At 45.3% G+C, this 15,830-nt stretch overlaps 1 protein-coding gene and 1 long non-coding RNA gene across 6 annotated transcripts in view; one reads left to right on the top strand and one right to left on the bottom strand.

Moving 5' to 3' along the window:
• LOC112493602 overlaps window positions 1-14,623 on the bottom strand; it is a 99,184-nt gene extending 84,561 nt beyond the window's left edge. Inside the window, exons 1-3 of one of the 5 annotated variants that reach the window (XM_025082335.1) lie at window positions 14,126-14,619; window positions 13,259-13,626; window positions 5,480-9,202 (exon numbers count right to left, since the gene is read on the bottom strand). In XM_025082335.1, coding sequence (XP_024938103.1) covers window positions 5,480-8,902 — 3,423 coding nt within the window. In that variant the 5' untranslated portion in view covers window positions 8,903-9,202; window positions 13,259-13,626; window positions 14,126-14,619. Of the gene's footprint in view, window positions 1-5,479; window positions 9,203-13,258 lie in introns of all 5 variants that reach the window. The other 4 variants (XR_003058967.1, XM_025082341.1, XM_025082336.1 and 1 more) reach the window with 4 other exon arrangements.
• LOC112493964 lies at window positions 12,035-13,041 on the top strand. Its single transcript, XR_003058969.1, has 3 exons — window positions 12,035-12,203; window positions 12,278-12,416; window positions 12,540-13,041. It is a non-coding gene; the product is annotated as an uncharacterized LOC112493964 (long non-coding RNA).
• Window positions 14,624-15,830: the final 1,207 nt, after the last annotated feature.

Genomic DNA, 15,830 nt, shown 5'->3' with positions numbered 1-15,830 from the left:
CCCCCCCTCTTCCCTTTTATCTCGAATCATCCGCCCTTCGAAGATCGTATTACTTCTCCAGCATCCAATATCCAACCTAACCTATTTAATAAATTTCAGAGTAGCGTCTTCGTCCCTGAACTCGTACCCGAGTAAATCAGCCAGACCAGACTCCATCCGGTGAATCAAAATCTCGAGGAAAACTCCAAAGCGGAAGTGCATCTCGCGATATTCTCCATCATTGGATCATCTGATCGTACCGACCGATGTTCCATGTCCACAATACGGAAACCGTCTATTTCGAGCTCTAAACGTATTCTACCGGTAAACCACGTGTGTATATTCAAGCCAAGGACCTCGTATGCACTGTGCATCCTATAGATACGTGAACAGGGTGGCTAACGCGAGGTTATGCGCAGTGTAAACACAGGCTCCGCTGTACACATGCACGGATGCGAGCTACTCGCGGCGTCCTAGTCAGAGAGATCAGTTTGTGTGGGAGGACAAACCTGGTTGGTTTTAGAGGCCGAGAGAGAGAGAGAGAGAGAGAGAGAGAGAGAGAGAGAGAGAGAGAGAGAGAGAGAGCAGAGTAGCTGTATGGAGTCTGTAGGAGAATGTAATATCCTCGCACCTCTCTCCGCATTCTGTTCTATCCTCCTCCCCCCTCCCCCCCTCACACCTCCCAGGACTCCCCGAGGCCACATAATATCCTCCCGAGAATTGCCACTGCCACCAACATCCCCGACCTCATCTTCGTCCTCGTCCTACCAATTCCAGCTAGTAAGCAGCAGCAGCAGCAGCAGCAGCTTTACCCTCTGCCGATCTCGAAAAAGTAAACCTCATCTCTACTTCAGGACGCGGGAAGTCCGGAGGGTCGGTGATAGGGCAACTTAAGCCAGATCAGTATTCAGGCTTGAGCCTATAGACTCTTCTCTATTGCTAGGGGGAGTGCGATACGGGGGTGGATTTGGTATTGGCACTGATCTTGTGGTAAGAAGAAGAAAAAAACAATTTGAAACGTCTTAATTCGTGACTTTTATGAAATTCTTTTTTTCTCAAACCCTAACAGGCTTACGCGACGTGGCTTTCCAATTTCCATGTTAATATACGAAAATTACTGAACCCTCTGTCGAGACGGACGTAGCTCGAACGTAACGTCTACCGGGTGATACGGAAAACGCAACTCCTGGGATTCTCCGCTCCCACGATAACGAAGTTACTTCGTTTCTCGGTAGCGACGCACGTCGCTGCGCCCGATAATCGAATAGAAACGGGAAAACCGTTAATTAGTTAGTGCCGTTTTGGCGGCTATCGGATGCAAATTGGCCGAGCGTGGTGCTTGAAAGGTGGAGGCATAGGAGCCTTCTAAGTGAACCTTATAATTACGAGAAAGGCAATCTAATGGAATAACACACATACCGGCGGAACGAGTAGATGAAAGAATTTCATTTGACCGTCAACTCCACAACCCCCATGGCAACTCCAATTAGCAGCCCTTGTTACAGATAAGTTGTAATTTACCCAAAACAAAAAAAGTCGCCTCCACAGGCACCGTCAAATCTCCATAAGGTCCGCAAGGGTTCAAACCTCCATAAAGAGCAGAGACAGACGCGTAAAAAGGGCCAGTGGAAAGAGCAGCGAGATGCAGCGAGTGGGGGTGCGACAGGGAGGAGACGAAATGACAAGCCTGTATTCAGAAAGGAGATAAAACAAGTAGAAAAAGCTTTGCAGTTTTTTTTTTCACCCGAAACCCACAATTTTTCAAATCTTTTCCCACGACCCCCCCATCTTCACCCCCCCTCCATCCACGTACGCGTATATGTCCCAATGATAAATGCACGTCGCTTCGTCCTGTAGAATATTTACGATTCCCCCCCTCCCCCTCCCCCCCAAGGATTCACTGATCGATGGTCCACCCTACTACCAGCCACTGGCCAGCATCCCTGTGTCTTACAATTTCAAATTGACAACCCTCGTTCAGTTCCGACCAAGCGTACCGGTGTACGAAGATCGTCTGACCATCATCCCTTAACGCGTCTACCCTCATACGGCCAACCCCTATACGATAGACACAAGGCGACCAAGGTATAAGGTCACTGGACCGTAGCGCCATACAGTATCACTTAGACCAGACCAGACTTTACAGTTCAACCACTTCCGCCCATACGTAACTTGGTCAATTGATCTGCAAGGGTGAATTTGTTTTTTTTTTAATTCCTCCCATTACCACCCCCAGCAAAATATACGAGCAGCTTCTCCATATGGGATAATCGCATGGGAAATTCTTTCACGCGCGACGCATGCCCACGTGCTTCGTCAGCCGTGAGTCCCGTGCGCGATGCGTCGCGTGCATCGAGTACTCGTAACGTTTCGTACGGACCGTGCAGTTACGATCCCAAGGCTTTATTAATCGTGAGCGAGGGACACTCTGTGTCGTAGGTGCAAGATTCAGCGACGTTGACGTCCATGCGCCCGACTGGCAAGTGCATAAATGTGCACTACTCCCCTGCGTCTAGTTGCGCTAGGGATCTCGGGAGCAGCGGGGTGCGACATGTGTTTTCGAGGCTCCTCCATCATGGAAATTTATGATCCCAGCGTTGAACGGTGCTGGGGCATAAATGCCCGAATAACGAGAGATCGTCGTGCGGTCGTATAACGTCGCGGAATTTGTTGTTAGATCGATAATAAACTTCAGCGTTTAAAATTTCATACTGAATTATTCGTTTATGGATATGAATTATACACATATATATATATATATATATATATAGAGAGAGAGAGAGAGAGAGAGAGAGAGAGAGAGAGAAGGAGAGAATTTTATCACGATAAATATCCTTTATCCTCCACTTCGTACTTTATCACTTTTCTTTATACGTCATCCCAAAGATTCGTCTCCTCGAGAAGATTTCTTAAGACGCGACTTCTCTTCGCGTAACTTTTCTTTCACTGGAAATTGCTACTTCCCTTCGTATACGTTATAACGATTTGTCATAGGGGTATCTCTTCCCGGATGTTTTTACACTGAGAAAATAAGTCGACAAATTTTAACGGTGAAGTATATAGACGCTTATGCATGTATAATGCATATATGTACAGTCATTTGCCCATAGAACGTATACTAGCTGCTTGGGTAAATGCGCTGTGTATATGTATACTGTATACATATGTATATAGCGATTCTATAAGGTTGCTGAATTTCAACAGTACTCGCATGGTTGAATCTGCTCGATTTTCGCGAGATTAACTATTTGCCAAACTGTACGATGTTTACCTTAAATTACAAGCACGCGGGAAGAGTCGTCTTCTCCTCCACGATATATATATATATATATACAATGCTTTGAAGGAAAATATTTCATGGAGCCCGAACGCTCGTTTTGTTCTCTATTAAACCGCATCTCGACCGCGGGATGCTGGGACTCTCGAGATTCCTTTGGAGTTCGTTTTCGTAACGCTTCTTTTTCTCTTTCTCTTTTACTCTATTTTTTTCCCCCTTTTCTTTTGTCCATTTCTTTTTCTCTCCCTTTAGCCAGAGCTATACGCACACAGGACCGACACATAAACGCACGTGCACACGAGCATCAAAAGCCGTGTCGAGGTTTAATATTGTGCCGGGTTTCTAAGGAAAGATGTTGTTTCTTTCCTATCTGGCGCCTCGTAACGCAGTTTTATGAAAGAACGTCTTTTTATTTCGGTAATTCGTAAGCACGTATAGCTATACCTGGTTCCCGTTTCTCTCGTGCTATACCTGAATATCATACGGGTACTGATGCCACGTGGGGAGAAAGAGAGCGAGTGAGCGAGACAAAAATTAATTTCACTCAATTGCGAAAAACATAAGAATAAAATTCCTAAGGGCTCCGCACGTGATAACCGTACCCGTGGCCGATCGGTTGCTGCAATCAGTGCAGCAGATAACGCGAAACTGCAATGCAATGAGTCCAAAAGGTAAATAAAGTACGTTATCGGATATCTTCGAGTAATTATCACGTTTTATACAGAGATTTATAGAACATATGCGTAAACAGATGATTCGGTTCGGTTGTTAAATTTAATTATTTATGAAAAAAAAAATAATTGTTTGTTTACTTTGCATACATGCAAAAATGATCATTATAAAAATTCTGATCCTTCGCACCGATTTACCTTAGCTGATCGATAACGTGTCTTTATGCGTATTAGGATAGCAGCTAGATGGCAAGCCTAGTGTAATCCTAATATATTTTAAAGGTGCATATAGAGCCATCTCTGGATGTAGTACAGAGGTTAATATCTCGTATCGTAAAGATCTTGAGGTAAGACGTCAAGTGGCCTGCAAAGAATTGGTCCCGCGAGTCTGCAGAACCAGCGGGTTGGCAGCAATGGACTCTGGAGTGGAGTCGTGTAGGAATTCAAGAAGGAAAGATGGGAATGAGTTTGAAAAAAAAAATTGACTCGAAATAAGGGTAAAAAATATGTAACGTCAGGTATATAGGAAACGAGCGGCGCATTTTCACTGGCGCTGTGCTACGTACGTGCTTGGACGCGTGGTACAATTTATTACAACTTTCTTGCGCGTTAAAGCGTACACTAAACCGCATATCTAATGCTCCGTTCCCAGGGGAGACTAAATCATAAATTGCTCGAACCCTCCTCCGGTTCTTGCGCAATGTTCGGGATTGCATGTGCATCTAGGTATGGAAGAAGGAGCAGTGACTGAGGATGGGTCTTATGTGCGTCTGGTGAATATATAATGGATATGTGTATAGTGCATGGTACATAGGAAGGATACTGTACTGGGTTATTATTAACATTTTTTGTACGACTGTATTTTGAAAATTTTGGAAATTTGTTTAATTCAACATGGCACGTCTGCTGGGAAATATACGAGTGACTGGAAATTTTGGCTTATAGCAAGTGGCTGGTACGTGTGTGGAGGATGTATGTAGAAGGGGATGCGGATGGGGGAGAGCAAGGTTCTAATTCCGAAGCTATCGACCTTTGACCTCGATCGAATTAGCTCACGCGACTGTCACTTCGGTTAGTTCAATGGAGAGAAGTTAGGCTTGTTTCTACCTGGGAGAGTTGTAACGTGCATGTAGCCAGTGATGCCTGAGGCATCTGTGACTCCTGGAGCATTATTAACGACCGGATCTCCTTTCGAAACTTTAATGAGATTGGTGTGGATGCGCCTTCATCCAGGTGAAATAAAATGGTTTTCGAAGCGATAGTAAGAAGGCGATGAATACATAGGCGTAGGCGGGGACGCTGACTGGTTGGTGGTTGGAATTCATGAAATGGTAAGAATATAGAAGAAAAGGTAATAGATCGTTTCTGACGTGATCGATTCTGGACCCGTTCAATTTTCTCGAACAGCAATGGAAAATTTCATATTCGGACTGTCGCAAAAATGTAAATACCGAAATGAGATTTCAGCGGAGCGAAGTGATCGGACTGGGGCAAGAAATTGTACTTTTCGTTATATCGAGATAAAGGTCGAATCGATCTTCGTCGAACTTACCGATTTCACCGCGTCGTAGTCTCCTTTCTTCAACAGGTCCATCAGCTTCTGATGCTCCATTTCCTCTTTGGTCACATATACCTTGCTCTCCTTGAGTCTCATTGCGTCTTGAGCGAGAATCTTGTCGTAGTCGTCGCTCAGGACATTGTGGAAGTTGAACTGCTTGGTCGGTAAAACAGGTTCGGATATTTTTGGTAAATCGATCGGTAAGTCTTGTTTGAACTTAAGAGTCTTCACAAGTATTTCACTCACTATCGGTGGCTGAAGATCGATTTTGTCTTTCATAGAAAGTTCATTGTCACGCTCCTCCAGATCACGTTCCGATTTATTTCGATTAATACGATTAGCTAATTGGACGGTATCGTCCGTGCATTTTTTTTCTAAGACTGATCTTGACTCACCCACAGAGATGTCGTCGACCGGTCGCGAACAGAGACGATTATCCATAACGATCTCTCGTTGCGAATCAGACTTGAGGTTCTCAAGAGGGACAGTGGAGCTTGATAGACTGCTTCCCTCCCGAGAGTGGTTCCCTAACTGTTCTCTAGTTAGCCTCAAGGTACTTCTGACCTCGTAGAGTGAGTTCCCGTCGCAGCTTTCCTGCATATCTTCAGACGGCTCGGAATTCTGCTCCCTGACCTTGCCCGAGAGTCCTTCAGACTCGTTTGTCTCGGCAGGACAGGTTCTTCGAGATTGATTAACATGATTCAGCCTGGTAGCGCTGTCCTGATGATGAGTCTGGAAGGTACTGAACGTCTTGGGTGGATCGTTCAGGATCATAGTCTGATCCCAGGGTTTCGCGTAGATCGCATCTTTCCCTGTGCTCTCGGTAAAACCGGAACTCTTAACTTTCCCATTGGGCATCTTTTGCTGGACCTTCAGACACTGGCTAAGACCAATTTCCGGGAACCTGCAGTCGTCGTTGTCGCTCTTCTGATCCTCGACGATTGTTTCCAACTGTTCGAAACGAACGTCTGAGATCTTCTCGTAGATGTCTTCGTCGTCGCTCTGCCCACGGGAGTTTCCCACGTCGTTAGCCACGTGGACTTTACGTTCGTTGGCTAATAGTTTGTCACCGTAGGCGGACGGAAGCGCGACAGGTTTTAGAATCGATTCCAGGTCGTCGGCGTGGATCACCTGCGGCTGTGCTCGCTCGTAAATCTTCTCAATGTGTTTCGGCGTCGCGTAATGGGACCTAGTTACCGACTCGTTCACTATAGTCGTAGCAAATGAGTTCTGTTCACTGGGTTGCTGAAGAGTCGCGTACATGGCATTGTTCGGTTTGAAGGTCGACACGGGATTGATGATCGTGCACTTTACATAATTCTCGTTACCCGTCTGTGATTGATCTTTCCTTGGGATGGCTGGTAGTTTCCTACCTTCGAAAGCATTCGGACCTTGAAAGGTTCTGGGTATCGGCGCCAGCTGGGACTGGTTTTCTAGTTCTTTATTGCTAGATTCAACCTGACCATGAAGAAGAGTCCGTAATCGGGGTGGCTCGACCGGTCCATAAATGCTATCCAGCCTCGATGAGCTCTCTATCTTCGGCTGCACTTTGCAAGAGGAGCGGACAGCCACGCGCTCCTTGACCGTTCGTTCGGGCTCCACGGAATCCGTCGTTAGTTTTTTAAGGTTCCGCTCGTCGCGATACGATCCCTCCATTGGCTTCCCCGGATCGGTTCGATCGGCATCAGAGACCGGTGCCTCGCACGGGAGAAGTGGGCGCTGACTTTCTCCGTCCATATTTGGTAGGGCCGCGAGCTGGCCCGTGAGCTGGCCCGTGAGCTGGGCCGCACGGTCCCCGCTCGACGGGCCCTTCTCGCTGGACACGGTGGTGGGCCTTGCTCGCGGGCTCCTCTCCTCCTTAATAAGCACCCCGGCTCTTTGATTGACGCTCTGCGTCCGCTTGAAAGACGGACGCCTACTGGGAATGATCGTCGACGTGGCTTTCCCAGGCTCCGGCTCGGCTCGGGACTTTGTTTGGTTGGCAAGCCTGTTCTCCGTTACCTTGCTCCTCTCCCGAGTGACACGTGAGTCGAAACTACAAGTGATCTTGGATGAATCCGCAGAGTCCGTACTGAGCTCAGTCTTCCTCGATCTAAAACTCGAATTCGAGAATCCTCTCTGAGGAATTTTCGACGTCGTACCAGGACTCATGTCCCTGGTTGACCTGGTACCGTTCGACCCGCTGAACCCGTAGTCGTTCTGCTTCATTTTACTCCTAGCTGCCAGGTACTCCTTGTAAGTGCCTCTGCTAGTGTTCACGCCAATGCTGACCTTGTCCGCCTTGACCTCGCCCTTGTTACCTTCTCTGTTAAGATCATCGTAGCTCACAGTACCGTTCAGTTTCTCGCCAGCCTCCTCGACCGATCTCGCTCTCGAGTTAGAACTGTTCCTGTACCTGTAGTCGGCACTGCTGTTAGACCTGACCAAGACCTTGTCTTTGACGCCAACAAAGTTCTGACTCTGGGTCTGACTTAGCCACTCATCCACTCTCTTCTGCACCTCGCCCTTCCTCATCAGCAGATCAGGCACCTTGCCAACAGAATTTTCATTGCTCTCCGTCTCCGCCGATGTCTTTCCTGCGGAACCCGCTATCGCGCCGGAAGTCTCCTCCACCGGGACGATCCTCCCGGAGTCCTTCAGTCGATCTCGCGAGCGCTGTCGCACCTGGGTCTGCTGGTTCACTTTTAAAAGAGGCTGCAGTTTCTCCGTCAGGGGCGGACCTGCGTTTCTAGCCGCGGGCGCCATGGGGCTCCTCATCTTGGACTTCTCTCTCTGTCTCTGCTGATCCATTACTGCCTCGAAGTTCGTCACGTCTATGCTGCCCACGTCGCTGAGGTCGGATGATCTTCTGTAGTCAAGATCCTCGTACTCGTCTAGGATGTTATTTACGGACTGCGTGTCTATCGAGCTGGTGCTCTTTGATTTGTTCCTGATCACGCTCTCGTCACTGCTCGAGTATCCATAACTGTTCTCACGGCTGATCTGCTTCTTTGGCGGCACTTTGATCCTCTGATACTTCAGCAAAGCGTTCTCGTATCTTTGCAACGGATTGTCCGCTTCAGGTACGCAGCTATCTGTTCTGCTCTTCTTCAATGCTATTCGCGTACCAGAAACCTCCTTGTTATTGATGCCGACCTCGTTCGAGCTCGCGCAATATTTTCCAGCTACGTTGCTCTCCGTGTTACTCTTCAGGATCGGATTCCGGAAGCTCGTGAAGTTGGCCGCATTTCGTGAAGTAGCTTCACCGCGAGGAGTCACATCAGAATATATCAATTCCTCCTTCGAGAAGATCCGTGATTGACCTCGTCCAGGAGTACTGGCGACTGTTGAGCCATCCTCGTCGGCAAACGGAATACTTCCGCTTCCGGCGCCGCTGCCGCCGGCCGACAAAGCTTTCAGAATGATTTCCTCGCTCATCGTTCTCCGACGCTTCGTTTCAAATCACATCTTGTTTACGAGAGTCTTCGAGCGTCACGTAACAACGAACATTCGGACGTTCAACTGAATTAATGAAAAACAGGACTCGACAGTTTATACGAATACGTCGAAATTATCGCGATGGAAAATTGAATTATTTTTTTTTATTATAACAATACGAGTAACCTTGGTACAATTTTATTCACAGAACCCTCACTGACACCTTCGTTTAGTCCAAAATTTTCACCCTTTTTATAATCCACTTGAAATACTTTAATCACCAACTCCAGGTACTGCAATCTGCAACAGACAAATAATTACAAATATAAAATGACGTTTGCCCGAAAGTCAATAAAGTTTCACGTTCCAGCGTATAAATTTCGCAATGCGATACCCGTTACTGCTTATTGTTTTTGTATTATGAAAACTTAGACGTTCTAACGGCGATGAGTAATTGACTCAACGTTACAGGCTATATATATATATATATATATATATATATATATATATATATATATATATATATATATATATATATATATATATATATATATATATATATATATATATATATATATATATATATATATATATATATATATATATATATATATATATATATATATATATATATATATATATACACACACACACCTATTTTTACATCGATAATTTCATTTTGACATTAAAATAAATTTTTTCAAAACTCGCGTCACGCGTAACTCAAAAGTTTCTTACGATTCAAACATTTCATACGAGCCACACACACTGGATGTCTCCTGGCTCGAGTTCTACTTTTAGTCGAACCTCGTGTGCATACAACTTTTCATAGTATCCACCAGACTCTCGTCCAGTGAAACAGATTGATTCGACGATTATTATAATTAACTTCGTAATGATATTAATTAATTAACCGACATACATAAACAGCTGCGGCTACTGACTACCTGCGTGAAAGTCTCTACAATCCACACACGATACGGCCAATTGCTTTTTACTTAATATCCTATTTTCCTTGTACCAAACACTCAGCCGTACTGAATTGATTACAGGAGAGCTCACGAGACCACGTGTCCCAAAAGATTTTAATCGGAACGACATCAAGCGACGACGATCAACGCTCAAACGAGACTCTAATTGTTATGCGTGTAAACGCGACGTTAATCAGTAAGTCACCACGCGTGTGTATATTTACACATATGACTCCTCGACTTTCATGTGCCGACGTATACTACCCCGACGCATTAGGCCACTGCTAAAAATGAACCTATGATTCGTATCGATCACCATGTGCATCAGTTAACAGATGTGTATGAATAATTCTGTAAGAACGATAAAATCGTCACGTATGGCCCGTGAAGCGTGCGAATCGCAACACCCGGTATAACGAGAGTGCGAGTGCGTTGAAAAAATTAATTGGCAGCTGAGATCGTTTCGAATTCAAAAAAAAAAAAAAAAAATTACAAAAGATGGATAAAAATATTTTTTTTTTAAATTGCAAAATACGTCTCGACAACGTATGACGTAGTTCCGCCACGTGCTTAGCTACGTATATTAAAACAAATAAAGTACCCCTATGTTATTGAGAAGAATTCTCTCTCTCTCTCTCTCTCTCTCTCTCTCTCTCTCTCTCTCAATATCCTCAGCTCCTTCACGACCTGCGGGAATCTCTGGGTAGTCTGGAGATGAGCCAAGAGCCAGCAGACAACACCGGATATATATGAAAGAGTAATATAGCACTTCCTGTCAGGCCACCCTCGCAGAGTCAAGCCTCCCCTTTACGAGGTGAAAGAACCAATCAGGTAAAAGACATAATAACACAGGACAAAAGGTTAAACATAAGAAGTGTAAATTCGCGTGGGCGTCTCGGCCGTGGCACGATTGAGCGCTGCGAAGGCTAATTGCTAATTGGAATTTCGTAATGATCGAGGAGCGTTAGCGAACGATTGCATCATCGTGGAACAGGACCTTTGACCCGATTTAATTAATCAAAGTAACATTGAATTAGATGTACAAGGAATGTCGCCGGAAAGCATCCAGACTGACGACGGTAACGATGCACTGTGGGAATTCGTGGTGAAAAGCCAGAAGGACAAGATCAGTGTTATCGGAAGATTGTGGGAAGATGATAACTGGACCACGTTGTATTTCTAAGCTATACGCCTGAAGATAATACGGCAGACATTAATCTTCTTAACAAATTAGGCTTTGCCTATCGCCAGATAACGCCGTACACCCTTCCGCCGAGTGCTCAATCACGCATACGTTCCACGTATGACGCATGCGTACGTGGGACGTTATCAGTTAACTGGACACCCTTTACATCGAACGTGGAGATAAACAGTGGCACGTAGGGACGATGAAAAATATAGGTAGATCATACAGGTTCGATAATTCAGTTACGTATTTACGTAGCAGATGGATCAATGTAATTTTTTTTTTTTCATACAAGCATGTTGATTAGGAATTTTTTTTGGCAAACAAATTCTCAGCCCAAAATATTTATATATGTCCCACGTGTACCAGGTCCCATGTACTTCTAAGAGCGACGGGTCGTTTCCAGCCGGATATTTGTAAAATTCTTGAAAATCCTCGATAAACATGCATTGACCGAAATTCCTCGTGGCTTTTATTCTTCTCAGTGGTGGGTCAGGGGAACACGAGGGTTCAGGGTCTCTGCGTGGGGCCTTATTCTAGACCTGACTTCACATGTGGGACCCCGGCGCTTCGCTCAAGTACCGACTCTTTTTTCCTCAGGTCTTTTTCCACGTACACGACCGGGGGAGTCGTGCTTGACTTTTTTGCCAAAAATAAACCATGCGTCGCGACCTCCATGTTCTATTAGGTTCTGGACCCTCCTGTGGGAGAGCTGACTCCCCGAGCGAAGTAATAACGTGGGCAATTGGTTTTGGACGTAACATTTTTGTAGAATTGTGCAAATCGTAACTAACCGCTCTACTGGCACAGTGCTGACTGTGGCTCTGCCGGTAAAAAAGGGTTTTCTCAACAGCTAGGGGATTATCGACGGCGCACTGCCGTCCTTGGGTAAACTGGCAATATTGTGCCAAGAATGACGGCGGGTGCTACCGAAAGCCGTATAAAGCGTGGCACGAGCAGCTGCTTGTCGCGGCTATTCATTTATCACGTGACTATTACGCGTCGCTTTACGTGCGCGACTCTCGAAAGTCCAACAAACATCAATTACTTTCCCTGGATTATTAAAGCTTGATGGGTTTCGAATCGACAAGACAGACACAACCGTCGACCACGGCTGATTTGCTTCCACAGAAACGTCGCACTGGTAATGCTACGCTTTTTTAACCTTCAAACGATTCGTTTCTTTTCGTCTGTTTACATTTGTCTTTTTCGTCTCAGCCATCCCCTTACTCTCAACCGACGGCGGATTTGCGCGACGGAATATCGGATGATAAATTGCGCAACGAGGATTCTATGGGCATGACCATACAAAATGGCTGTGCTAGCACTTCGCGCGATGACAGAAAACTCCTTTCGCGTAAGTAGAACGTATTTTTATTAGCTAACGTCGGAAAATGCATAGACACAAAAGTGTATACGTTTATGCATAGGTGTATGCATTTTATGAAAACTACTAAACAATTTTTATTTTTTATAACAGATAAAAATTAAAAGTTCACGACAGTTTTCTTAATTCTCACTCGACCGACCCTTCGGTCTTCTTTGATCTTCCTTTGGAACCGGATACATTCATTAAGTGTGGCTCTTTTCAAAAGTAACCGAGCCGGACTACAAGCAAGTCCATTCATACAGATAACCAGCACTGCGTCCCCGAGCTAGCACTTGCATTGTATGTGAACTCATTCAGAGTACCGATAATCGTAGAGTGAATCGTCGAGCTCGAATGGACGCTGCTTGGCTATGCCGTGATAAGAACATTCACTTTATATTATCCCTGCTCTTCCACAAAGAAATCGAGCGAGGCGTCACGTAGTTATTTTAAGTGACAGTCATTGTCATTGCGAAGTTAATTTTTATATACATCAACTTCAGATAGTGCCAATAATGTTATTGACCTTTCGTTGATCTAATTTAATACAGCGAATTCACAGTGGCTGACTTGACACTTTTATATGACTACGATACAACCTGTTTTCACAATGCTAGAGTCAAAAATTTGTATTGTAAATTATTATTATTTGTATTATTGTAATATTGTATATTATTATTGGTAAAACTCCAGAATTCGACACCTTCTTGAACAGCTTCATGTAAAAAAAAATTAAACAATCCAAGGCTAACTTTAAGAAGATCTCGTATTCTGTAGTTTCGTTTTATTATTTATGTATATCAAGAGAAAAAAAAATAAGGATACTTTACCAATAAAGATACGCTACTCCGTCTCTCTGGATGGCCTTGCAGAAGTAAAAATCACAGAAATTATCTTGGCAGTTGCACTACTGCGTTGGCACTGGGCAACTTCGCGTAAACGAACATTAAGGGAAACGAAGAACCGTTTTCTGGTTTGCCACGACTCCTGCTTGCACCAGGATACCAACTATGGATCACACTATCTCAACGACTTCTCGCTGACACTTGGAACTGTTATTTACGAGAACGCACGTACCGTTTGATTTCTACGAATCACGTGATTTATCGGGTTTACGATGCCGTTGGACAAGCAGCGACGCGTAGGTATGGATTGAACTTACAGGTTAGAATGCTTCTGTCACTGATACCGCTGCCATCTAGGTTATTAAAACACTGATTAAGTCGTTCGTGTAGAGCCTTTGGAGGATTGTTTTGAGTTTTATAAAAGTTCTTCAAACTGACTGGTCTCTATAGCTATTGCTGGAACGAGCCAGTTCTTGTACGTTGAGACTGTTTTAATCCAGCAAAAAAGGTAGGACATTATAAGTTTTTGTCAGAGCTATAAATGGTATGTACATACGTGGGAAAGAAACGTTTCGGAACCTCTACTCTGTGTATTAAGACATATACGATTTGGAATCCATAAAGTCGTACGAGCATGAGATACGTTTATTAAATTCTTTGGATTATATTTGTCAATATATAAAAATCCAGGAGTGACATCTATTTCGTTAAATAATGCATCGCGAGGTTATCACTCGAACAAAAATAAACGTAACAAACAATCCTCCGTGAATATCCGAACGACTGATATCACACAAAGTTTAGAGTATCACAAAACGAAAAATGTTTTAAACAAGACGAAAGAACACTCACAGCACAAAAATAACACATTGAGACTGACAACCCAGCTCGATCTTTACGGTTCGATCCTCACGATCGCGTTCGCCCGTCCCGACTGAAGGTGTTCCTCGCTCGGCCGCCGCGTGGATCGCGTGGAGCGGCAGCACGATCACGATCGGATGTGGATGGACCGGTAAAAAGGCGGGCTAGGGGAAGGGCTGGAGTTGGGAGGAAAAGAGCGACAGCGGGTTGTGGGTATAGCAGCGATGGCGCTGTGGCAGGGACAAGAGAAAGGGTAGAGGCAGAAGCCAGAAGGTAGAGAAGTAACTCGAGCCGAGTCAAGTAAGAGTCGAAGACTCATGGTCGTTCGGTTCTCTCGCGAAGAGGAGAAAGAACCAAATAGAACAGAGGACATTAAAAGAGAATATACAGATAGAGACCGAGTGTGAGTGAACGAGAGAGAGAGAGAGAGAGAGAAAGAGTCAGATCCCAAGACCAGGAACGACGTACCAGTCAGGGGCCCTCTGAGAAACTGAGGCTGTCCATTCCTTTACCGCTCTCTTACTCGCCCTTTCTCACTCTCTCTTTCTCTCTGTCTCTCCTTCGCCCTCTCTTTCAGAGGGGCCCACAGACCCCACGTGGGCAACCGTAGCGTTGTTGTATCCGTACCAAAGCCACACGGTTCCCCTATCTTGCTCATTAACAAAGAATAGGCTGGTTCAGCCGGAGTGTAGTACGATGCACTCGCGCAACGTGCGTGCATGTGACTCAGCTGCACTGGTGAGTGGATCCCATATACGTATGCATCTGCCAATGACTAGACGAGGCAGGAGCGGGACATTTCGAACGAGTCAGTCCAGACACATATGTACGCGCCATTCTTACGTAGCGTCGGGGTAGAGTGTGAACGGTTCTTTAGATCCCTCTGAATGCATTCAGAGCTCGAACCATCCAGTTACCCTTTTGTCAACCATACACCCACGGGTTCGCCATTCTTTGTTCACCCTCGATCATCCGTGAGCGCAATGTCAGCCGAGGTTAAAGACTGTTTCGACGTTACCCGATAGAGACCTACGATACCTTTTTGCCTTTTGGAATGTCTCTTGGTACTTCTAGGTAAACACGCTAAGCCCACACAGAGTGTACCCAGCAGTTTGACTATGGTGCACCGTACACTTCTTCCCCATACGTATATGATATTTCGAACCGGTATCTCCGCCATCCGTATACTCCTAGCCACGTTTGTTTACCTTCTTTAAACTCTCCGGGAATGCCAGCAGAAGAGGACTCAGATAACTTTGGGATTAGAGGCTGTTTCTTTAAACAGTGATTTATGCTGAATTTTCATGGCGCCCTGTATCTACTCTGTTGAATCGTACTACCTGAAAACGGTACTGGCAGACTATATTCACGGCTTCGCGTACCGTATACCTATATACACATAGTACGAATCACCTTTGTTCATGTAATCACTATTGTACTTGGATGCAACGTTCTCCTCTCGACGCCAGATGTGCCGGCAGCAGCCTTTCCACACCATAACGTTGTACTTCACTGCTCCCTCTATTCTTCCACTCTTCTACTCCTCCAGTTCCATCCGATCCTCGATAGGGCACTGCGCACGCCATTCGCGTGTTCCTTCGTATTTATTATTCGAACGTGACTAACTTTCCGCACAGCTCTCGGATATGGAATTCCCCTCTGTGCCGCTCGCGAACTTCCTGAGACTTATCAAGCG

This window comes from Cephus cinctus, unplaced genomic scaffold (genome assembly GCF_000341935.2).
Source record: "Cephus cinctus unplaced genomic scaffold, Ccin1 Ccin1_scaffold0013, whole genome shotgun sequence".
Classification (NCBI taxonomy): Eukaryota; Metazoa; Arthropoda; class Insecta; order Hymenoptera; family Cephidae; genus Cephus; species Cephus cinctus.
The sequence above is the reverse complement of the archived record's forward strand: the minus strand, read 5'-3'. Positions and strand labels throughout refer to the sequence as shown.